General features: G+C 56.8%; 1 protein-coding gene across 1 annotated transcript in view; it reads left to right on the top strand.

Moving 5' to 3' along the window:
* Positions 1-20,369, top strand: part of ASS1 (argininosuccinate synthase 1) — a 50,293-nt gene that overhangs the window by 1,202 nt on the left and 28,722 nt on the right. Inside the window, exons 2-7 of the mRNA XM_027615272.1 lie at positions 3,935-3,996; positions 5,792-5,901; positions 7,865-7,933; positions 11,110-11,298; positions 15,802-15,858; positions 17,979-18,053. Coding sequence (XP_027471073.1) covers positions 5,797-5,901; positions 7,865-7,933; positions 11,110-11,298; positions 15,802-15,858; positions 17,979-18,053 — 495 coding nt within the window. The 5' untranslated portion in view covers positions 3,935-3,996; positions 5,792-5,796. The remainder of the gene's footprint in view (positions 1-3,934; positions 3,997-5,791; positions 5,902-7,864; positions 7,934-11,109; positions 11,299-15,801; positions 15,859-17,978; positions 18,054-20,369) is intronic.

Here is a 20,369-nt window from a genome sequence, read left to right as displayed (position 1 = left end):
TCTGTCAGAGCTGGCCCAGGCTCAGGGCTCACGAAACAGTAAGAGACTGTGGGACGGTCTCTGTAGACTATTGAGAGCCGTGCCTGGGTCCATTCACTCATTAACTGTCTGGGGCATGCCTCCCCTTGTGCCATAAACTGGGGCCATGGAACAGGAGACAAGCTTGCTGCCTTCCTACTGAAGGTTCTGGTGGGGAGGGAGACCAGAGAGACAGAAAGAGCCACAAAGGGATGGGAATTTTGGAGATGGATGGGACTGGAGGAGGCTTCCTTCTGAACTCCCTTCCTTCTTCCCTCCTCCTCTCAGAGCCCAGGCAGGGGAGCCCAGGGGTGGGGTGGGGACCTGTCCCAGGGGGAGCTGTGCACTGTGCTGAGAAGCAGTTCTAGCTCTGCTCCGTACAAGCTGACGGAATGGATTGATGAAGGCTGCCCAGCGAGCACCTAGAGCCTGGGCCAGGAACCGGGTGGGGCAGAGGAGGGAGGCCCCCACTCTGCAATGTCTGAGGTCCCCAGAGTCCTCACATGTGCCCCATCCACTGCCGGCCTGCTCGGGGGGGCTTTGTGGCCACTTGGCTGCACTGGTAGCCGTTTCCCCTGGCTTGGGGCCCCAGGAACCTGACTCAGACTCACCCTGACTCTGACCCAGGCCCAGACTCACCTGCTGCGTAAGCACTTTCCCATGCCCTGTTTCATCTTCGCCCCGTGGGCCCTGGGAGGCCAGCCAGGACAGCCAGCTGCCTTCCTCGGAGCATACAGCCCCTGAAGTGAGTGCCTTGCCTGTGGGCACCCATGTGAAAAGAAACTAACCCACTGGAATTCAGGGTCTGAGACTCTGAGCTCTGCTGTAACACTGTAGGCGGGGTTGATCTTTCAGGCCCTGGCGTGTTCCCTCGGGTGGCAGGTGCCCACCCCAGACTTGGGGGTAGGCCACGCACCCACAGGCTTTTTAATATTATTAGTAGAAATCAACAAATAAATGAATGCACTCTCCTTTCCTCCATGAGCTCCAAATGCTCTTAGGAGCTTGCATGTCTCTTACCAGAGCCTGGTGAGATCTCCTTAGTCTTTCTACCACCCGTCTCAGGGGCTTTTCACCAGAAGCAGAGACTCAACCTTCCCAGCCCAGGCAGACCCCCAAATGACCCCTAACCCTGGATGGAAGAAGTTTGCGGGAGTGCTACTGTCCGCAAGGGAGCCAGTGTTCCTGATTTGATTCTCAGGCCCCAGGAACCCCACGGCTGAGAGCCAGCTCAGTGTCTAGCCTAGGGCCAGCCCCTTGACCTCAGCTGCCTCTTCTGTCAATTGGGGAGAAAATCCCTCCCCTGTCTGACCAAGGACGAGCAGAAGAGATGAGCTGAACCTGTCAAGCAGACGGATAGGCTTAGACCCGACAGCGGCACCTCCTGGTCAGAGTATGGAATTGCAGCCTAGCTCTGTCCGACACAAAAGGGGCCCAAAGTGATAGGGGTTGCAGCCCTACAATGAGGAAAGCCCAAAGTCAGAGGGAATCCTTCTGGCCTCGGTGGAGCTAGGGTCTTAAAAAACTATAACAAACCCCGCTTGGCTGAGTTAGAATGCCAGGGAAGGGTTCCGGAAGAACATTTGCCAGGCTGTATGCCTATGCAGAGAAATGGACCACTGACCGGTGATCATTCTTTGGGGGCTTTGCTTTCTGAGAGACGAAGGGAGGGGGAGGCGATCCGTGGTCTCCTAGGGTCCCGAGCGTATGGGGCACGGGGCAGTAACGAGCAGGCGGTCTGCAGTCAGTCAAGGTTTCTGTCCCAGCCCTGCCATCTGCTCGCTTGTCACTTACCTTTTCTGAGCGCCACTTGTTAATAATAGTCTCCTCCTCGAAATGGCACTCATGCGGCACTGAACATAGTATCTGCTCTTGTCATTGTTCCAGCTTTGACATCTTAGAGCACACGGGTTTCCCCAGAACCGATCGAGTGCCAAGGCTGGCCTAGCGCCAACGCTGGAGGGTAGTGGGGCGACTCTGGCTGGGCCCATGGAGAATGCCGCCGGCCTTGCCAACTCGGGCCTGGCTGGCTGGCAGGCATCTCGGCATGAGGCCACCTTCTTCCTTCCTCCCAGGTGTCCCTCTTCTGGTGCAGGATGTCAGGGCTGACATGGGAGCGGGGAGGCAAGGACGTTCTTCACAGTGGGCCTGTGCCGGGAGCTGGCAAAACCTGCCCTGGGCCCTTCATGGAAGGTGGGGTGGGGCCAAGGATGGGCTAGACACTTCCCCCCAGGCAGGCAGACCAGGGCCCTGGGGTGTCGGAACCAGAATGGTGTTCAGGTTGTGCAGATGGCTAGTCGAGCCCTGGGGAGTGGGGGACTGGCCCGAGGTTAGCCGTGACAGCGGTAAGGAGAGTCTGGTGGGCACAGGCTTGGCTGCTCCCCCCCCCGCACCCCCCCTTCAGCATTTCACTGCATCCTCAGCGGTCGCCCTGTGGACTGATGGGCTCTTCTTACCCCCATTTTGCAGATGAGCAGCTGAAGCAGCTTGGGCCCAGGTCTGGAGGACCCAGCCATTGTGCTTTACCCATAGTGGGTACCCCCCAGACAGTAGCTGCTCTTCCTTCCTGCTCCTCTCCCCATCTCCCACCCCCACAGGGAGGCCTCAGCCCCATCAGTCTCCAGTCCTGGAGGCAGGCGGCAGTCTCATTATGCAGCCCAGGGACGAGTTCACTGGGTGCCTGGGGGGAGGCGGCGGGGGGGGGTGGGGATGCCAGTGTCAGATTGCATCATTTCCTGGCCACCTGCCCCACTCATCTCTGCACACGCAGGCCCAAACCCAACACACGCCCCCCCCCCCCACGTGCCGGCATGCACACACGCGTTCACACTGAGGCACACAGTTAGATAGCTGTGTGTGTCCTTCCACACGGCTCAGAGCCAGAGGCTGAGGTCCCCGGTGCCCGTGCATGTGCACAGCCTGGCAAGCAGGCGGGGCTCCCTAGTGGCTGGATGAGGGCGTGCTTTGAGGGGATTTGCCTAACCTTCTCTTTAGAGGCAAGGAACTGACCTCTAGACCGTGGAATCAGAAGCGTTGTTCTGAGTGCCGGCTGTGTGGCACTTGCTGTCTGCAAGATGGTCCCTGTCCCCGTGGAGCTCACGGCTGTGGGGGTGGGGGTGCGATTCAACCCAGCGTGCCGTGTGCGAGGATGGGCCATGGACAAGGGATCACAGGCAGTCTGTCTGTCCCCGTGGAGCTTCCTCTCCCTCACTCCGGTGCCCACCCTCTTGGCTCCAGGTGCCCTTAGGAGATGGCAGGGCAGGGGCAACTCTAAGAACAGGGTGAATCTTGGGCTGGCATCATCTCTCCCTGTCTCGAGCCCACCCCAGCCACACCAGAATGTCTGAGCCCCCTATAGCTTCCCAGACCACACCTGCCCCCGTGTTTCCCTCCTCTGGGCCCTTGTCCCTTCCAGCAGTGGCTCATGGGGCCTAGCCCCTCTGGGTTTGAATCCTGGCTTGGCCACTCGATCCGCCAAGCAAGGCCTCAAGCCAGTTCCTTAGCCTGAGCCTCAGTTTCCCTGGCTCTAAAATGGGGACAGCTCGAAGGGAAGAGCTCAGCACATGATGGATAGGTTCCTTATGTTGATCGAGGTGACAGTTTCACGCTAAATAGGATGCTCTCAATATATGCAGTGTCTTGTATCTCAGTTAAACCTCGGTGGAGCTGTTTGAAAAATATGCAACAGGATGCACGCCCCACCCCAGCCCCAGCACCGTGGCACATAAGCACACAGGGCTGGGAGCACCAGTACTTTCCAGGGCCAGGAGGCTGGGCATGTGGCTCCTGAACCTCCCCAAATCTCCCCGATCAGGGCTGCTCAAGGGGAATCTGGCAGCTGAAGGGGCCAGGTTCAGGGTCCCTGGCTTCACCTGGACCGCCATGCCAGGCGGCTGAACAGCTTTTTCTTTTGCAGAGTGGTTCACGGAGCTGCGAAGTCAGATTCCAGAAGCCGGGAACCCACATCTCCAATCCAAGGTACTTTCTGAGTCCCTTCTGCCTCCCTCCTTCTTCCTTCCCTCCCTCCATTTTTGATGACCTGTTGCCTGGCTGCAGTTGCCATGGGCACCATCTCCTGGCCCCAGGGTCAGGGTCTGCTGAGTCACCAGCAAACCAGGTAGCTGGGGACAGGGCCTGGCAGGTGGTCGAATGCCCAGTGGAGGCAAAAGTTGTATACATCCATCAGAAACACCCCCTCCAACTTCGCTGTTCCCTTCTGTGTCCAAAGGGCCACAGGGTGTGTGAGCCCTGGGGCCAGCAGGCGGGTGGGCCCATGAGCTGTATCTGCACAGGGGACGTGTGTTCCAGTCCCGTCGGGCTCTGTCCAGGCTCTGCTGCACAAGGTTGAGTGACCAGGACAGCACCTCTCTGGACCTCCAGGCATGGGGGAGGTTTTCAATACACAGGTAGTCATGGTGGGGTGCCCCTTCTGGCCTCCATGGGTCTCTGGGTCTGTGGAGGGGTGTCCACGGCTTTTCTCAAGAGTATCTAATAAGGACACTGACCTTGGTCAGACTCTGGTGTAAACACTCTCACCAGACACAGGCGTCCTCCCTGTAAATGCAGGATGCTGGGGCCATGTCCAGGGACGCTGGGACCCGATGGCCTCGTTCCACATCTGGTCCCGCTGCCTGCTGACCATCTGACCTCAAGCACATGACTCCACCTCTGCGACCCTCGCTTTCCTCTTTAGCAAAGGGGGCATAATAATGGCATTGAGACTCAGGGCCACGGAGAGAGTGCTGGGGGAGGCAGGGCGAGCCCCAACACAGCCCAAGGGTTCAGGGAGAGCCTTCTGGAAGAAGGAACAGTGGCTGCAAAGGCAAGAAGACAGGAGCCCCTGGTGCCTCAGTGTAGCTGAGGAGACAGATAGGGTGGGACACACCTGTCCCTGCTGAAGAGGGTGAGATCTATGATCTATACCTCCAGGAAGGACCTCCCTCTGCCTGTTCCTTCCTTCTCTGGGACTCAGTGTCTGCATCTGTGCCCCAGAACCGTTGGTCACTGAGGTGCCCCGGGTCTCTTGTTTCCCCTCCCAGAGGTGCTTGCATTTGAAAAGAGTCTAAAATCCCAGTGCGGGAGGGTTTGCTGGGGCCCCCAGTGGGAGAGGTACATGGAGGCAAGAGCTCTGCACCCCAGCATCCTATTCTGCCTACAGCTGGGAGGCAGCACTGCATGTTGGGAAGAGCCCTGGCATGTGCTCTGTGACCTTGAGCAGGCTGCTCATCCGTCTGAGCCCCAGTCTCTGTCTCCCCAGGGGGCACGACAGCAGCTACTTCATGGGGTCATGGTTGGGGTGCAGGGCGAGCTACACGAGGCCTCCAGGACCATGCCTGGCACACTCCAAGGGCCCCACCCATGTCTCCCGAGCATCCTGGCCTCATCCTAACAGCTGAGCCTCATGTGCTTTCTCTAGCTGGTGGGGGATTGGCTCCAAGACATGCTTTCCACCCCCCTGGGTGTCCCCCCGCCACCCCGTCAGACCCAAGCTACTGTCAGTATTCCCAGGACCCTGCATGTGTGGGGTGTGTGCGTGCAGTGGTGGAGTCGGTTCCCCAGGGGTGGGGCTGGAGAGAGTTGAGGCTGCGGGAAGGACCAGCTCCTTGGCTGGCCTTAATGACAGGTGAACATCTTGTTCCCGCCCCCCCCGCAGCAGCTTGTCCAGGGGATGAGGCTGCCCAAGGGCAAGGTGGGGGCTGTTTACAGGGGCTGGCGGGTTGGGATGGGCTGACTCTGTGTCACTGTCCTTCCTCACCTCCCCCCGCCACCCCAGATAAGATGTCCAGCAAAGGCTCCGTGGTTCTGGCCTACAGTGGCGGCCTGGACACCTCCTGCATTCTCGTGTGGCTGAAGGAACAAGGCTATGACGTCATTGCCTACCTGGTAAGGAGGTGCTCAGTGTGTCTATCTTTCTACCTGTTTGTCCTGCTGGCCATGTGCTCACTGTCACTCGCCTGGACCCAGCATCCCCTCCCTAAGCCTGCCCTGAACTGTAGGCACATACTTGTCATTCTGCCTCCCTTTCCTCATCTGTAAGATGAACATCCATGGTGTACCCCAGGTCTGGGATGTCCCCAGAGCACAGAGGAGGCCAGCTGTCTGTGGGTGCCCGAGGGGGTGGGGAGGAACGCCAGAAATGAGCTTGGCGGTGCAACTCGGCCAGACTGCCTGCAAGGGACCATGGGCCTGCTGAAGGCCATGGCAGGAACATACTCTTCCCATTTCCAGAAGTCCCTTGTCAGCCCCCAGTAATTCTGCAAAGATTATAGAATCCTGCAGCGGCTGAGCTAGCAGAGCTGCTGGAGGCCATCTAGTTCCAGGGTAGGTTATGTGTGATGCCACTCCTCCATGCTGGGTCCAGCAGGCATCCCTGATCAAGCCGGCTCCACTTCTAATGAACTGGACGTCACTTCTGAATCCTTCTCCACGTATTCAGGACTCTTTTGAGTGCAAATTCTAAAAAATCTAACCTATACCAATTCAAGCAAAACAAACCAAAAAATAAGATAGTTCTTGGCTTGTGTAACTGAGAAATCTGGGCTTTGACAGCTTCAGGCAAGGCTGGATCCAGGTGCATATCCAGATCTGCCTCTACCTCTATTTGGCTTCATTCTTGGCCTCTCCACAGGGCAGGCAAGGCTCATGTCATTGTAGCCTGGCTCTCCCAGAGAAAGGAGGGCTTCCCGCAGAGGCTCTGATGGGAGGGCCCAGGGGCACTCTCATTGCCCGAGCCACTGCCTGCCACACATTGGTTACTATGGCTGTGTCATGAAGGGTTCTGATCATCTGGGCTTGGATCCTGGGCTTGTCCCTACAATGAGCAGGAGACATGATTTATTCCCCTCCCTTCCTATGGCAAGAGGGCCCAGAGGAAGTAAGGATGCTGCTCTGCAGAGACCAAAGTTCAGCTGTCGCCAGGATTGATTGGTTTGCAGTTAAAGTCAGTATCACCTCATAGTGCCCAGTCCCCCTGGCAGGTGAGAGTCACAGCTTTGGGTGCATGCGGGGACCCCAGGGTGTGTGTTATCCCTCAGGTAGAGGAGAATGAGGCCCAGGGAAGGGAAGCACCTCGCTCACAGCCCCCTGGCAGGTGAGAGTCACAGCTTCGGGAGCATGCGAGGAACCCAGGGTGGGTGTTGGTCCTGCCGATGGCAGCATAATGGGGCAGTCCAGAAGCCTGGCTACCACTATGCAGATTTAAAAACTGAGTGACCTCAGAAAAAACCTGCAGCTGGGCTCTGGGAAGATTCCAGAATCTGGTGAGCAAAACGCAGGGTCGAAATCTGGGCAGCAGGCCAGAGTGCGGCCAGCAGAAAACACGCTGGTGTCTGCAGAGGGGGCTGTCAGAGAAGTCGGACTCCAACAGCAGGGATGGCCTCCTGCCCGCCCAGATGCCTTGGGATGGTCAAGTCTCTGTGCTCAGCTGCAGAAATCCCCAGGGGGTTGTGCACTTTCTGACACAGCGACCTCAGTACTGGCTTTGGGGGAGTTTTCAGGAAGAGGTAGATGGGTTTAAGGGAAGCCCGAGACCTTCAAGGCAATGACAGCAAATGCCGGGTCCCAGCAGCCCAGTGAACAGGGCCAGGCCCATCTAGTGTTCCGACCCATAGGAACTGCTTCCCAGCACACCCAGGCAGGGCCGAGTGTCAGCTCCTGGAAGCAGTCCAGCTTCTCCGGACCCTGCTTTGTGCCTTTCTCTTCCTAACTGTGACCTTGGCCCCTCAAATGGAAAGCACCTCTGTTTGAGGGGTGCTGTAGACAGCTCTTGCCCAGGGGGGCTGAAATTCTTCCCCCACTCTCCTTTATGCCGCTGGGCTGATGAGGCCTCTCTGCTTCTGCTTCTCAGGCCAACATCGGCCAGAAGGAAGACTTTGAGGAAGCCAGGAAGAAGGCACTGAAGCTCGGGGCCAAAAAGGTACCAAGTGGAGGCAGGGTTTGGGGCTGGGAGTGGGGTTCTGACATGTGGGGGCAACAGTGGGCGTTGCTGTCCCAGAGTTCTTTGTCGTCTACCTCCCTTCCAGTTGGTCCTCTTGCTTCCAAGAGTGTGAGATCGATTCCTTCTGTTTCCAGGCACGGGGACACCATGATCTCCCTGCCTGCCTTCCCCAGCCACTCTTCCCTGCCCCACCACCTCCTCCTCCCACCTGCTCATCCATCTTCCTCTTCCACATCCATCCATCCACTTATCCATCCCTCTTTTATTCCCTCTACTCATCGGCTCACTCATCCGTCCCTCCACCCAACCATCATCCATCCATCCTTCCATCCACTCATCCATCCTTCATCCAGGTGGATGCCGTGCCCATTCCTCTTTTATCTCTGTCCGTCCTTCCATCCATTCAGCAGAATCAGAAAGTTCCACTTGAATTCAGGGCATTGACTGAGCATCTAATCATGTGGCGGGCAGGCCCTCTGCTGGGTGCAGAGCCCAGATGGTGAACAGAGCCAACGTGGTCCCTTCTCACACAGGCTCACAGTATAAAGTCTGAGCTGCTCCCATGGGGACGTGCCTGGCACCCTCGCCCTTTCACTTGGGCAGATGGGCAGGGGGACGTAACAGGGATGTTGTGAAAGGTCACCAGCTCACCTGCTTGCTCAGAACTGGTCCCCTCTGCAGGGCACTTCTGTGGGGTTCTCAGAACCTAAAAAGGAGCCTGGCACATAGTGGTACCTTAAAACGAATGAATGAATGAGTCCCACATCCCTTCACTGGCCATGCACCTCACACTGGATATCCCTCCTTGGTCAGGAGTCCGCTGAGTCTCAGAGAGGAGAGGAGTTGTCTGAGCAGGAGCCCAGAAAGTTCAGTAAGAACATTTGAGTGTTGAAAATGAGTTGGGCTTTCACATGAGTTGGGCTTTTGCGTAAAGATTTGGCCTTAGTTCATTACCCTAGATCAGATTCTTAACCTTGTGCTCTCAGGCTCCCGTATACTTTTATGTGTTTGTTTGGAATTGAAATTTCTTGCCCGTACCATCAGGGTATAGTCCCCATTGCTTTTCTTTTAATTTTCCTTTTCTTTCATTCTTTGCTTCATTTTTTAAAAATTTTTAAATTTTATTTTAAAATAATTATGGGCTCACAGGGAGTTGCAAAAATAATACAAAGAATCCCGTGACCCCTGTTACACTTTTGAAAATTACTGAGTGCCCCATAGAGTTTTGTGGATCACGTCTATTGATATCATCATAGTATAAATAAAAGCTGAAATTTTAAAATATTAACCCATTTTAAAAGAAGAATATTATTAGAATTAAAAGAGTAATCTTAAACACATTATATGTTAACATAAAATGTTGACATTTTTACCTCAGAAAAGTAACTATTTCCAAAACAAGAATTTTTGGTAAAAGTAGCATTGTGTTATATTTTTATAAATCTCTTCATGTCTGGTTTAACAGAAGACAGATGGGTTCTTGTAGCTGTCTCCATTTTGTGATGTGTTGTTTTGGTGTGCACTTGGAAAAAATATGGCCTCATGAATGTAACACTGGAAGAGAGAGGAATATTTTTTTTAAGATTTATTTGAGAGAGAGCGAGCACGGGTGCGTGAGTGGGGGAGAGGGGAAGAGGGAGAATCTCAAGCAGACTCCTCACTGAGCACAGAGCCCAACATGGAGCTTGATCCCAGGACCCTGAGATCATGACCTGAGTCGAAACCAAAAGTCAGACACTCAACCGACTGAGCCACCCAGGCGCTCCAAGTGAGGAATATTTTAACAGCCTTTTCAGAGAGTTGGGGGATATTCTGGGATACTGCATCAAAAGTCAACAAGGGGTAGTTTCTTAAAGATTAGTGCAATGGGGAAACTGAAACTGTACAGTGAATTTTTCATGCATTAAAATCCTCTGGTCCATCTTGCACTTTGGGTGGAGTTTTTCACCATGTAAGATTATGTGACATCATGCGTTGGTCTTTTGAAAGCTATTGTTTCATTGAGTTATGCAGATCTCCCAAATGTTGCTATGTTTCATTATAAAATATCAGAATATCACATTTCTCAGGCTCGCCACTACTCACAGAAATACTAGGAAGCTGACAGATGCCAGTTGTCCATAATTCCGATTTTAACTGGAAAGCCCGAATTTTATCATTGGCAGCAAGTACTCAGTCTTCCCTGAAGTGACAAGGTCACTTCATTTTTGTGAAACTGTTGTCCAAACGCTCGGGTCTGAAAGACCATAATTTGTCAGTCATTCTTTCAAGTAAAAACGATGTTCTATGAAAAAAGTGGCTAGTTCAGCTTGTAACTAGCTTTGGAATGCAACAGAAGTGTTTCGTGTGTATTTCACCTTCTGTGCTCGAGATGCAACAAAGTCGTTATTTTTCTGGCTTCAAGACAGCTTCTTCTGGGGTGAAATTGTCACTGTAGAAGGGAGACATTAGGAACACAGCGGCCGTCTCTGCCCTGATTTGTGCTGAGCTGCCGGCCCCTGTACCCATCATTGCTTTTGCAAATTCGGTGTGAACGTCAACCTGGTGAAAAAGGCAAATAACACCTTAGGGTCACTATAAAAAATCGTTTCGCTCAGTCTCCCTGAAGGGGTCTTGAAGATGTCCAGAGGTCTACATTTTGAGAACCATTCCCCTAGATCAGGGCTTCTCAATTTTGGCACTATTGGCATGTGGCTGGCTGTCCTGAGCAACGTGGGATGTTTAGCAGCATCCCTGGCCTTTACCCATGAGACACCAGAATCCCTCTCCCCCAACCCACCATTGGAGATATTGCCACTGCCCTTGGGGGACAAAATCATCCCCGGTTGAGAGCTTTGTGGATTACCATCTACTATCAACTGCTCTAGATCTTAGGTGATAAGTTTCCTCTCGGGCCCAGAATGCTGTGCTGGGAGGGACTTAAGAACCACATCCAGTTTCAGCTAGATGGAGATCAGGATTGATTAGCCATGTCTGCCACGAGTGCAGGAGGGGAGTAATGGTACTGTATGTTAGGACTGATTGAAGATGTCTACTACAGGATCCATTAGTAGTGTCTGCTGTAGATGCAGGCCATCAGAGGCCCCTGGGGCTCTGTCCTCTGGCTGGGCCCCGTCCTTGCCAAGCCTCCCTCCCACGGCCTCCTCTCCCTGTAGGTGTTCATTGAGGACGTCAGCAAGGAGTTTGTGGAGGAGTTCATCTGGCCCGCCATCCAGTCCAGCGCGCTGTATGAGGACCGCTACCTTCTGGGCACCTCTCTGGCCAGGCCCTGCATCGCCCGCAAACAAGTGGAGATTGCCCAGCGGGAGGGAGCCAAGTATGTGTCTCACGGCGCCACGGGAAAGGTGAGGCAACAGATGGATGGTGCTGGGGAGGGCAGGGCAGGGGAGGAGGGGGCAGGGGAACTGCCAAGGGGACTCAGGCAGCCAGGGCAGCCCACAGCCCTTGAGCAGTTGCACGCTTTGCCCCCTGGAGAGTCAGGCGTGCAGTGGCCACTGCCGGTCTGGTCTGAGTAGGAGGAATAAGACCCGTAGGAGCGGGAATCTGGGAGTGGTAGCGGCTGTGTGCTGTGGGTTCCGTGGGCGGGTTCTGCCTCCAGTGGGAGCGGTTTGGCAGACTTGACATGGAGGCTCAGGGACATCCGCCACCGGCCCAAGTCACAGAGCACAGGTTACCATGCGATGTAGCGGAACGGGTCGGAAATCCCGAGTTAGCAAAGAGGGGCTGATCCCAGCTGTGTGGCCCTTGGGGAGGCCCTTCCCCTCCCCCAGCCTTGTAGTCTTCATTTGCGAAAACAGGGGAGGGGGGCAGGGGGAGCCCTGTCTTAATGTGCCAGGTCGGCCACACCCCAGCACCACACAGGGGGCGGCTCCAGCCAGGGAAATGGGTTGTCTCGCAGTTCTGGGGCCCAGGTGTGGGCAGGGCCGCGCACCCTCTGAAGGGGCTAGGAAGGCGTCATTCCGGGCCTCTCCGGGCTTCTGTAGGGACAGCTATGCCCTTGTAGATTCGACACTCTGGTGTTGCACAAGCACATGGCTGTCTTCGCCCTCTGTATTGTCCCCTCCTCTGCCCTCTGGTTCTGTGTCCAAATTCCTCCCTTTTATTAGAACACCAGTCATATGGGGATTAGCGCCCACCCCAGTGACCTCAACCCCACTCCATTACCTCTATAAAGACCCTCTTTCCAAATAAGGCCACATTCTCAGGTACTGGGAGCTGGGGCTTCAACTTCTCTTCTGTGGGGGACACAACTCAACCCGTGATACACTCCCGACTTCCGGCCCCTGAGTGGGTGGTGCAGTTTGGGAGCAATGAGGAGGATAATTGCATAAATTCTCGGCAGGGGCCTGACGGGCACGGAATGATTCACTTGAGACCGGAGGGGAGCACCCTATTCATCTGATGATCAGACCTATATGGGGGGTTCCTATGGGCAGAAGGTCAATGAGAACAAATGTGAGTGCAGAATAAAGAAGCTTCCCAGCCATCTCATCTGCCCGTATTGAAACGGGCTGAGCAGTGAGCTCCCTGTTCCAGGAGATGTTTAAGCTGAGGCCAGGTCAGGATTCTGGAAGGGCTCCTGCCCGGAGAGGGTCCTTCCAGTGGTAGGCCCAGGACTGAGGATGGGTGGCATTCAGGGCTGATGGAGTGAACGCGTGCATGTGGTGGGTCTGGCCCTGGCTTGGGAGATTCAAGGGTCTGGGGAGACAGCCCCCCCCCCCCCCCCCCCCCCCCCCCCCCCCGCCCACTAACCCCACTGAAAGTGAGAGTAGCCACCAGCAGTTGTGTGCACTGCTCCATTTGGCCACGAGAGGGCACCAGAGGCTTGGATTTGAGGCCTTGGGTTGCTCACCCTCAAGAAAAGCATCTGGAAAGGCCACCACCCCCCAGGGTCCTCTGGTCCCTACCAGCGTCCACAGGACTGGGGTTCTGAAAAGAACACCTTCTCTGGAGGTTCTGTGGCCTCCAAGACTAGAGGTTGGAAGGCCATGGGAGGGGAGGGGTACAGTGCCACCCTGGATCTGCATCTCTTCTGGGGTTGATGGGCAAGGCGTAGTCCCGTGCCTTAGTTTCCCCTATTTGCAGAACCTGGGGAAGCCCCCCAACGTCTCTGAAGACAATTTCCTAGAACTGAGGGGTGTGAATAGGGAGAACCAGGCAGGCCTGGGGCAGGGTCCCGAGAAATGCTGTGTGAGGCAGGAAGGTGGGGGGAGAGGGCCCGGGGGCTTGTGGCCTCGTGGGCTGGAGGCGGGCGTCCGTGACTTTACATTTCAGGAGATGGGCTTCTGGAGCAAGGGCGGGAGGCTTGTGGTCCCAGCTGGAAGAACCCGGGTCGGTGGGGTCGGGCTGGCAAGCCCAGAGAGATACTGGAGAACCACTTCGCAGTTTTCTGCAAGGGGGTCGCAGTGCAGAGAAAGCTGGGCCATTAGCAGACTGCAGGGGCTCCCCCCACTGATAAGAAGATTCCAGCATGGCCAGTCCTGAGGCTGTGGCCATGTGGAGACTCAGCCCCTGGGCTCTCCCAGCTACTGGCTCCTGAGTCACCGATGGGGGCAACCAGGGCCCAGGGGCCCTCGTTCCAGCCTCCCAGAGGTCGCATTCACGCGTGTGTTCGTTCATTCACTCCCTGCATATTCATCCAGCACTGGCTGTCCTCCATGTGTGGGCTCGCTGGTACAGGATGCGCTAAGGGAGGCACCCAGGGACTTAGGAGCCCTGACCCAGCAGGGGGTGGACCACGGCGGGGGGGGGGGGGGGCAAGAGTTAGCCAGTGACACCAAAGGGGAAGAGCACCCTAGGCCGCAGGAAGAGCCCTTGCAAAGGCCTGGAAGGTGGGAGGCAGCATCCCTCCTAGGGCCCAGCTGGGCCCCACCTGCTACAGAGCTTAAGCTGGGGTCCACCCTCCATGCCTTGCCCTGTTTCCTCCCTGCCAGAGAGCTGTGCAGAAGCTGGGGTGGCCCTTCCAGGGCCTCCTCCCCCCAGTTTTGGAAGAAGGGCCTGGAAATATGAGCCAGACTCGGGCAGGGGTATGGGGAGCAGTTTTGTAAATGGCGCCATCTGTATGGCTAGCCCAGGAACAGATGGGCAGACCACCCCCCACCCCAGCCCCTCCAGTCCCCATGGGCACTGCACCCACACTTACACACACTGCACGTGGATCAGCACGTGGACACACGTGATGTGGAGGATAGCTCCACCCCCCTCTCCTGCTCCGGGAGCTGCCCTGGTTGCAGAGAGTCCTGGGGTCAGGGGGAGGAAGGACTGGACCCACCGTGGCTCTTAATCTGGGACAGAGTTTGAACCAAGGGAGGCCGTTTGGCTTCTGGGAGGGTCTCTGACTCTGGAACAGATGGGTGTCCCCATGTGGGTCTGAATGGGCAGACACCAGCCCAGCAGGCCTGTAGGGGAACATGAAGCCACGGGGAAAAGTCACCAGGATAGGCAATACCATGCGCTTTACAAATCTAAAATGGATCTACCATTTATTGTAGCTGCTCCGGGAAGTGGGCTGGCCACAGGGTCCTTGGGCACCTGTTACCGGCTGTGCCTCAGTTTCCCCGCCTGTAAGGTGGGGGTAATAATAGGACCTGCTTCTGGGGGCTGCTGTCAGCTGTAAGGCTTCAATGAGTTTAAGTCTGGGGCTCAGACCAGTCACCTGAGTATGAGCTCTTAGGACAGAAATATCTGTTGGCTGTGTGACCCCGGGCAAGCCACATCACTTCTCTGAGCCTCGCTCTCGTCGTCAGCGAAGCAGGGGGAAATACCCCACTGGCCCCACGTGGCTCTCCCCTGTGACCGCGGGCGTGCAGTGGGTGCTCACGACAGGACTGGGTCGGCGGGCGAGTGGGGTGGCGGGTTTGGCGCAGCTCACGGCCCCAAGAGGCACGGGAAGGGGGGCAGCCTCAGCCCCTGGGCTCCTGGCTCCGCCGCCCAGAGGGGCCGAGACCTGCATTTCCGCGCCGCCTGACGAGACTCTGGAAAATAACATGTCATTCCCGCCGCCGCCTCGCTGGGCCCGTGCAGTTTTCACAGTAGGCGGAAGGTCCCTCTGTTATTTCCACAGCTTAAGTCCCCCCTCCGGGGGCCGAGCTGATGGGAAGCGGGCGGGTCCCTGGCAGCCACCGGGTCTGCGGCCCCCGCTCCCTCCGTGTCGTCAGCGCGCCAGGGGGTCAGACGAGTCTCCGTTGCACAGCAGAGGACGCGGGCGCAGAGAGGCTGGGCAGCCCTCGCGGGCTGGTGGGGGCCGGGGGCCCTTGACTAGTCCCTTCTGTTGGCACCTCGGTTTCCCGTCTGTACAGAGCGGAGCCGAGGAGCAAAGGGCCCTCAGTGGTTCACCCGTTCCCTGCCAAGTGGTGATTGTAGATGGGGAAACTGAGGCTCACCGAGGCGACAGGCTTCCCAATTTTATGGATAGGAGGAGTCCAAGCACCATGGAGCCCGAGCCCCAGACTCGATCCCTGGATTGGGGCAGATGAGGCCAGACGGGGAGGAAAACTGGAGGCAGAGGCTGAGGTGTGGGCAGCTGGGGGCTGCCTAGAGAAGGACCGGGATCTCGGCCCGGCCAGACCCCCAGCCTCGCACACGCGTACGCGCCCCCCGAAGTGTGCACATACGTGATGAGATGGGTGCGTGCCCTGCCATGTCCCCAAACGTGTGTGTCCCCATCCTGCTGCATGCGCACCCATACAGGTGCACACCCTACGCCCCCCCCACGCGCCCCCTCGCATACGTCGCACGGCACGGCGTGCACAGACGTCGTGGCGTTCACCGCCGGCACGCGAGCATCCTGTCGCACAGCGACAGGAGCTGTTCCACGGCTCCTGACCACCCCCTGTTCCGTGTTTCAGGGAAATGACCAGGTCCGGTTTGAGCTCACCTGCTACTCACTGGCCCCTCAGATTAAGGTAAGATGCTGCCTTCCCCTCGGGGTGGGTGCTGGGGGCTAAGGTCCCTGGGTGGGGGGAGGGCAGGGTATGGAGTTCTAGGAGTTTCCCTGGACAGGGACAGAGTGCACCTGAGTCTCCTGGTGGGTGGTGCCCCTCTTGCTCATGGAGAGACCGTGGGCTCGTGCCAGATGCAGGAGCACAGCACTGTCTCTGATCATTAGCCCTTCCCAGAGGTGCTGCCCAGGGGCCTGTGTAGACGGGCATGGGACAGAAAGACGTGGCCACCCTCTGGCCACTGTCCTCGGCGTTCCCAGGTCTGGCTTCTTGGGTGCAGGCTGGACATTGCTGCCCTGTTTCTGGGGTGCTCATAGCTCACCCAACACTGGTCGGGGCCACCCCACTAAGGCCCTGGCTCTGCTCTGGCTGCCTGACCCTCAGCATCCTGGAGCCCTTTCCTGGGATAGGAATCACCAGGATCTGGGGGAATCAGCCACCCCTGCCTGTGGCCTGTCACCCAGGCATGAGAGCACACATCACGACTGTCCAGCCGGCCACAGCCACCCCTGCCCCCTGCAGCCTCACCTTGGCCCTGGGCTTGTGTCCCTCTGTCTGTCCATCCACTCCTTCCTTCCTTCCTTCTTTCAGTATGCACCAGGTGCCCATTCAGTGCAGGCCCTGGGCCAGGCTCCAGGCATACAGGGCTGTAGTGTGTAACCAATGTGAGCCCTATGGGTGATTTAGATTTTTCTGGTGGCCCTGTTAAACAAACGAGATAAAAAGCAACAGGTGACATTATTTTAATATATATTTTATGGAACCCTGTGTACCCAAATGGTATCATTCAACCTGTCATGGATGCGAAAACCTTCCTCATCAGATGTGTTCCATCCTTTGTATGAAGTCTTCGAGATCCGTGTGTGCTTTGCTTGGTAGCCCATCTCAGTTGGCACTGGCCACATCTCAGGCCTTGGGGGTCATAGGTGGCCTCTGGCTGCTGGACTGGACGGCACTGGCCTAGGTCTGAGCTCCTTAGAGGTTACCTGGGGCTCAGGCTGTAGAAGATGTACCTCCTCCTAAGCTCTGACAGGGCCCTCAGGGAGTTCCTTTTTTCTTTCTTTTTCTTTTTTTTTTTTTTAAGTGGAACATCTTTCTCTGTCCCTTTAGCCAGCCAGCAGCTGCTTGCTGGGTGGGGGTGGCCTGGAGGTGATGAGCTCTAATGATCCAATCTGACCCCAAACCCTGGGCAGCTAAGAAGTCCTCCCCCAGTGGCTGCTAGCTGGCCCACTGCAGGCTGGTGGCCACGGGGGCTTTCTAGGTTCCCACAGTAGCTTGGGGGGCCAGGTGTCCAGTTTCTGAATCTTTGTCTGCAGAGGCTGAGCCAAGGGAGCGGGGGTGAGGGCCACAGCTGGTCTCTGGGAGCTCCCAGGGCCGGGCCTGCTCCAGGGGCTGCTCATTCTAAGGCGGGGGCCCCGGGAGAGCTTACCCACAGAGGCAGGGGCCCGGCTGGCTCCAGGGCTGGGTGGGGGCTCCTCTTGGGGACCTGCTTTCCAGCTCCAGGCTGATGGAGCCCCTGTGAAAGGAGCTCAGTCCCCCCAGTCAGGCTCCGACTCCCCTCCCTTCCCCACGCAGAGCAGCTCTGGGGAGCAGGAGGAGGGAAAGCAAGAGAAATGGGTTGAGAGGACTGTCTGTTGTCTCTGGGCCCCACTGTCCCGGAGCAGGGCCCGGCTGGGCGTCTGCAGCAGTCTGAACGCTCCCTGAGTCACCAGGTGGTAGGGGTGGGTGCGCCAGCCCTCTGCTAGCAAGAAACACGAGGCCTGTCTAGGTCGAACCCTCAAGTCTCAGACTGAACCCTAGAAGGGCAGGGACCCAACCGGGGGACACAGGGCCTTTCTGCCATGGAGCCCTGGCCTCTACAAAGCCACCCCCCGTGTGGCAGGCCCTGTCCTTCCCCTGCCTAATGGGGCACCTCTGCCTACCCAACGTGGACTGTGTCCTCTCTGGGGAGGATGTAGCAGGAGACTCCAGGTGAGCAGTGGGAGTCCCGGGCCCCTTAACAGAGGGGCCGGCTCTGCAGCGGAAGGGCCAGCAGAAGCCAAGATCCGGGCTCTCCAGCATCTGACTCCTTGCTCCACGCCCAGGTCATCGCCCCCTGGAGGATGCCTGAGTTCTACAACCGGTTCCAGGGCCGCAATGATCTGATGGAGTATGCAAAGGTATGGCTGAGTCTCCCCTAACGTCCCCAGCCCTTGCCTACTGCCCCCCTGGGGGCATATCCCTCTGGAGGGGCTGAACTGGACCAGCAGCACCAGGCTGGGGCTGATCCCCATTCCAGGGGTGCGGTAGGGGAGAGGACCGAATCTCTGCCCCAGCCGCCCCCCCCCCCCCGCCACCCGTGGCACCTGTCCCCAGGGGGCCGGCCCCACTGAGGTGCAGTCACTGCCTGGGCTGGGCATCTCCACGGAGAGTCCCCAGTCAGCCTCCCCTTCTCCTGCCACCTCTGTGGGAGGCATGAGGGAGGTGCTCTCTGGCCCACAATTACCTGGCTGCTCATTGTCCCTGGTGCTTTGCCAGGAGCAGGTAGGCGCTCCGAGGGGCAGTGGCAGACAAAGGCTTTTGTTGAGCCAGCCTTTTTGAAGTACAAGTTGCAATAAAACATATTAGAAGTTTTGCATCAAGATCCTTAGCCTCTCCCCGGGGTACCTTTCTTTTTAGCGACTCGATGGCAGCCCTTGACAAACAGTCTCAATCAATCAGACGGGGCGGGGGTGGGGGGGCAGCAACTCGGTGCACACACCAGAAAATTGCTCGGGTTTTAAATAGCAGTCACTGGGGCTGGCTGTGAGCTCTTCCAGCAGCCAAGGTGCCGCGTGGTAGGGGACACGGCAGGGACACAGCCCTGCCCCTGCCGCCAGCATCCCATTAAGACCTGGAGGGCTCGGAGGAAAGATCTCCTGTACCATCTGTTGTTTTATTATTAAGAGGGGAGTTTACAAGAGCAAGCCCATATGTTGCCAAACAAATTGTCAAATAGCAGAGCTATTAAGAGAACCGAGGTTGACGAGGCTTCCCACCCCCCTTCGTCTCCTCGATACAGAATATGGAGCACGTTTCATCTTTAAGTATAATGAATTGGAACCCCCGCACCCCGTCTCCATTCTCACGACTGTGGTCCTGGTTCAAGAGAAGGCCAGGGTGACCCGTGCCTTGCCCTTCATTTCCGTTAAGCCCCAAACAAAAGCGACTCCTGGTTTTCCCAACAAAGATGAATTTCAGGAGTGTTGTTGGCCCTCCTTCTCAGATTTGGGGGGAGAAGTCCCTTCACGGAGCTTCTATCCCCAGTATACTTGGAACAGGAAAGCTCCGGGAGGAAAGGAGTCCGGGGGGCCCCAGGCCTCGGAACCTCCCTGGGCGGCTGGTATCTGCATTGAGCTCCGGGGAATCTGAGCACATTCGAGGAGGGAGGCCGTGTTTCTGCACCCAGGAAATGACCAGAATAACTGAGCAGCAACCGGGCTTTGTCCAAAATGCAGAGCCAGGCAGCTGATTCAGACAAGACGAAAATCAATGGCGCTTTGAAAACCCCCTGCTTTCAAGACCCATAAGTTGTCAAGGCCAAAAGGTGCGGTAGGAGACCCACAAACACACATTCACTCCACTTTCCGCCCCTCCCCCCAAGTCATCATCCGACGTTAGCATCATCACCATAATCAATTTCTTTTAAAAGGCCAGCATACAAGGTAGGGGGCTGGAAAGCAGGGTGGTCGCCTGTGTACTTGTGGAAGGTGGTTTTGTTTTCTGTCCTCATTTGCAGTGAGAGTTTCTTGGGGGGCCAGGGGGATAAAAATCTCTTTGGTCAAGGGACGGCTATTTTTGGCATATGTGTGTGTCTCTCCCTGCTGAGGAGGGCCTGCCCACCCTGTCCTCCAGCCTTCCCTCCGTTTCTCCTCACCTTGTTCCCACCACGACCATGGAGGCCAGTGGGAAAGAAGGCAAAAGTGTTTCCAAACCCCCCCCCAAAACAAAGGCTGCAGGGAACCCATCTGCCGGCTCTCTCGGCCCCCAGCCGGGGGGGGGGGGTTCCTGCTCCTGCAGGGGGTCCTGGTCCTCACACCTGGCCCCCTCTACCTGGAGGGAGCCCAAGGGCAGCATGTACATTTGATGCTCAGCAACTCTGGGGAGGGGGGCGAGTGGCCCCCCAACATTGAGCAGCCTCTAAATGAGGTTTTCCTGTTTGCCCATGTGGTTCAAAATGAAGAGTATGCAAATCCTAGAATGGATATGGTCTGTCTTTTAAAGCCATTCCCCGGGGTAAAACTTAAAAAAAACACACACACACACACACAAAAAACAGCTGGAGGGTTTTATCTTCATTTATTTTGAAATTTTAAGGTGGTGATAAAGGAAACCTGGAGGAGGCTGGACTCCTCCCATAGTGGGACTGAGTGCAGATCAGGGGAGCCCCATCGGGAGAGACGGGGTGATGCTGGTGGGAGCTACAGGGACTGGGGCTGGCCAGGTTCTAGGACCAC

This window comes from Zalophus californianus, chromosome 13, assembly GCF_009762305.2.
Source record: "Zalophus californianus isolate mZalCal1 chromosome 13, mZalCal1.pri.v2, whole genome shotgun sequence".
NCBI lineage: Eukaryota > Metazoa > Chordata > Mammalia > Carnivora > Otariidae > Zalophus > Zalophus californianus.
The sequence above is the reverse complement of the archived record's forward strand: the minus strand, read 5'-3'. Positions and strand labels throughout refer to the sequence as shown.